Raw genomic sequence first — 4,482 nt, 5'->3', positions numbered from 1 at the left:
CTGCTGACACAGCTTGAAAAATAAAATTCCCCGCTTTTCTTAAAACAAAATCTGAAGGCTAAACATGTATATATTTTTACGCTGGATAGTCAGTTTCAACCTGGTATAGTGGCCCCTCCCTCAAAAGGTTGCAAGTACAGGTACTGCCTATTTTAAGCATAAAATGTCAACAAGCGGTATCTTCCTCCATGTTACAAGTAATACAGTTTCGAAGAAAACTAATTAGGTTGATCTTTTTTAAATTTCACCTTATTTGCTTTAGGCAAACCAGAGATAATGCCCCAGAAAACACAGGCAATCAAGATTAAGTATGCGCCACTTTCTAGTCTATATAAAACAAAGCGCTTATTTCACCTTAGCAACTTGGTACACAGGACATACTGAGAGGGCTATGCACTGGAACACTCCGAGGAGTAAACCATGTAAACTGAGACGTGGCACAAACTCAATTCTGAGTGCTTTCGTTTTCGGGGGCACACACCTGAATGGCCAGAAGCACGTGAGATTAAATTAAAAAAAAACTCACAGCCTACGTCATTTATCAATCATACTGCCAACAGACATTTTAGAGGGGGCAGTATTCTGTACTCGTATGATTAATCTCTTTCCGCGATCACTCCAAGCAACAAGGCCCACAGAAAAAAGATCTGGTCAAAGGACTATGGCTCTACAGACAATGCAAGCTTATTTCGAATAGCTCAGGTCTACGACTCCATATAGACCGTTTAAAGTATTACTCGCATACCAGATGCTTACTCAGATTAGGGAAGTTCGATCAGCGACAATTACGTTAACCACTGGTCGATTTTGCCTGGTGCCCCGTTCACACTTCATGCCTAAGTTACCAGTCAAAATCTGTCGCTGATCGAACTTGCCCTTAGTTTGAGAAGTACTGATGACATTGATTGCATCAAGTTCTATAAATGTGAAGGTACTGGGGGCTTGGGAGCCTTGTTTATCTAACGATTACCGGATCACATAATAGTATCACACGTAATCTCCAAACGGGGGATCCCCTTGGCGTTAGGAGTCTTAAACTCTATTGTTTTGCTTTTTTAAATATACAATGTAAATATATCATACTAAACATATTTGCTTATTTTCACGTAACATATCATATCATAATACTTTTTATTATTTTCGATACACAAAGCTGTTTAGCATATTGAAAACGCCCCGCTCTTCGTGACGGATAAAACGATTTTTGAATCTACGGCAATGGCTTTGAAAGCTGCATGCTGGTCGGGATCCAACTGGTCTGTTCTGTTCATTTACATTCAGCATGTCCACATTATTATTGGAAAATATACTAACACAAGTACTGAAGCATCGCTTGTGAATGCCAACAGTCTGTAAATGTTTGTTCGTTTATGCACGTTCATGCATACAACCCACTCCTCCCACAACAAGTTCTCTTCCGTAAAGTCTTGAGAGTGTCCGAGGGATCCGGGATGTGGTCCCATTGACGGCGAAAGATGCAACCGAAGACCGTCTTGAAGTGCGGGTGCTTGGTGGCATAGATGAACGGATTGACGCAGCTGTTGATGAACAAGATGGCGGCAGCGTAGGGCAGGGCGGGGTCGCTGTCGTCGAAGAAGAGACAGATGGCGTAGGGGGTCAGGCACAGCATGAAGGCGCAGACGATGTAGAACATGTTCTTGGTGATCTCTGTCTGGCGGCGGCTCATCCTGGAGCGACTGACGGTCCTGGATCGGGTCGGGGATTGGGGCAGGTGGTGGGAATGGATGCTGTTGATAGTGACCACCGATTTCGACACCACAGAGAGCCGGTTATCTGTTGAATCAATGGAAGCCTCTGGCGACCCCACCATCTTCTTGGCGTGGAGATACAGGTGCCTCCAGATGAGAATATAACAGATGATAATAGTTACGAGGGGGACAGGGTACAAGGTCCCCGCAATGATGAGATCGTAGTTATTGGAGCGAGGGTGGGATGAGATGGAACCGCAAATGTGGTACTTTGGGTTAAAACCGACGGCACCCACGTCCAGGACTGGCGGTAACAAGACAATGAGCAGTGGGAGAAGCCAAGCAAGTATCAACCAAACTGCGATCTTCCTCGGCGTGTAGATAACTCGGTAGGTGGTCGAGGCTCGGGTAATGAGGAGCAAGCGATTCAGGCCGATAGACGCCAGCATGTACAGACTGCAGCCAACCGTTGTGGCCTGTGCAATGGCGACCACTTTGCAAACCCACTCGCCAACTGGCAAGCCATCCCTCCCGAGCAAGGCTATGGCGTCCCACGGGATGACCAGACAGGTCAGCAGGTCCGCGATGCTCAGGCTCACCACGAAGGCGTTGGTGGTCGTGCGGAGCTTTTTGGACAAGAGCACGGCCAGGAGGACCACCGAGTTGCCGACCGTTCCTACGACGAAGGCGGAGAGAAACATGGTGGCGACTAAAACTCGCTGGGTATAGTCGCTGAACTCGAACGTTGGGCTCTCTGTCGAATTACCCATCACTGTGTCCGTCACACCTTCCTCATCCATATTTTCAGGTGTTTGTGTCGAGAAGCTGAATATAAAATCCAAGTCCACAAAACTTGGGTGGTTTTCGCAAAGCTTTTTGGCGCAGCTTTTGACGCCCACAAAATTACGGTGTTGAAGTCTTCACAAAATACAGGGGTGACTCCAGATACAGTACCTGGGTGTCCTCAGTAAGAAGGTATACGGCAGTCTTTGTTTGTCAACGCATCGTTTTCTTCCGGGTATCGGTTGCTTCCGCGCAAACGAAACACGAATGAGACTGATTAGGCCGGAGAGTGTACTTCCAAGTTCACCTCAACAGAAACTGAAAGCACATAAAGGTAAAATCGATCTGCGATCAATTCCTGTTGCGGAGAAGTAAATCGCCCTGTAACACTGCCTAACAACCTGTTGAACTCGGGGTTAAGGAGTCCAAAAACTCGGCAAGGGTGCCCTCGCTATTTTTGTTCTGTTATACTTCGTCCGTGTACAGTACGTTGAAGCATTCTACGTGTTAACTCGTTGAGGACTGTGGGTAAACAGTCCGCGAAGACTTGACAAGGACACATGGGACGATATTATTTACAGGCTCCAATGTCCGGGTGTCACAAGGACGCACCGATAACTCACATATGCGCAACATCCGCAGATGACAATTAAATTATTTAGGGACCACCAATGATCTCAATGGCAGATATTCACCGATCAACCACAAATGCAAAAAGAACAGGAAGGTTATATCAGTTTTCCAGTTAGCTCCTGTCAAGTCTGTATTATGTGGAATTCTCGAAGCTCACATGCATACAATCTGTCTAACATGAAGAAGAACATGCACCTTCCAACCAATCTATGCAGTTGGGTTGCACCTGTTAGGCCTCGGCCAGTGTTCAGAGCACTTCAGTCCACAGATGCCGTAGAACCAATATTCCATGGAAGTGCATCATGAAACGTGCTTGCTCAGTTTAGTTCCTCCCTTCAGTGGCAGTTACAATTATAGATATACATGTATGTACTCCATACGGGGTCAACAGTCGTGCCCTGCATAGTCCCTGTTGGCTCACAACGCGACGGTGTCTCCTTCCAAAACAGTTGCAATGCGAACGGGCTCTGTGCTGTGACATACCGGTACGCGGCGTCTGCAGTATAGGACAGGCCTAGGCCCGTCCGTGCCAGGGGTTGTAGCTCTATGGTCGAACTGATCACTGTCCGCGTGTTTCATGTGTAATCAAAGCGTGACGTCATCAATACACTGGTCTGTGCGACGATTTGTTTGAACAACTTTTCAGGTCACATAAAGTCCTGGCACCCATGCCTTTTCCCCCTTGATAAAGCAGCGAGGCGGTGCTACGCAATGGCACCATTCATGTAAGCCACAGAATATCATCCATGGTAAAATGGTGCCCAAGAGATGTCATGCGTGAACCCCGTCATAATCTCGCGTTTTCGTGGTGACTCAGCACGGATCGAGATTTTTGCTTTGCATTAGAAAGACGATGGGTCTATTCACAAGGACCTCTGTTTGCAAAAGATGCCAAATATAGAACCTCGGGAAAGTCCTTATTTAGCATGCGCGCTAAAGCCAATTCAGCTGGCTGTCGTGTGCTGCTTACAGTTAATATTCACCATCGATTGTACAAACCAAAGACTTCATTGCTTTACTTTTACTTCGCCCTTCGTCATTGCACTAAAGTGTGTTTAAAAAAGGAATCTGAAATTAATTAGCTAATATCTTGGACATGGTTAAATATTTTGGAAATTGGCAACCACCATTTGTTAACTAGTGATGTCCTTTTTCATATGACTCCAAGAAATCCAATCTACTGTCACAGATGACTGAGCACGAAGCAGTTCAATCAACCATGTCAGAACTGGTCTTGCACCAGATTCACCGCAGCCTGACTCCAATAATTTTATTCCTAAAAAAGAAGAAAAACCAGAGCGTCCTTAACATAATTTGTATTCAGTAATATTATTTAACATTTGGGTGCGTTTGCCTG

At 45.8% G+C, this 4,482-nt stretch overlaps 1 protein-coding gene across 1 annotated transcript; it reads right to left on the bottom strand.

Annotated features, from left to right (window-relative positions):
• Positions 1-518: 518 nt before the first annotated feature.
• LOC147795099 (G protein-coupled receptor moody-like) lies at positions 519-3,875 on the bottom strand. The gene has a single exon (XM_087132261.1). The coding sequence runs from the start codon at positions 2,507-2,509 to the stop codon at positions 1,379-1,381; it is 1,131 nt and encodes a 376-aa protein (XP_086988387.1). The 5' UTR covers positions 2,510-3,875; the 3' UTR covers positions 519-1,378.
• Between the last annotated feature and the right edge of the window lie 607 nt (positions 3,876-4,482).

This window comes from Acanthaster planci, unplaced genomic scaffold, assembly GCF_054643075.1.
Source record: "Acanthaster planci isolate LZ-2023a unplaced genomic scaffold, COTS_SCS Contig169, whole genome shotgun sequence".
NCBI classification, from domain to species: Eukaryota; Metazoa; Echinodermata; class Asteroidea; order Valvatida; family Acanthasteridae; genus Acanthaster; species Acanthaster planci.
The sequence above is the reverse complement of the archived record's forward strand: the minus strand, read 5'-3'. Positions and strand labels throughout refer to the sequence as shown.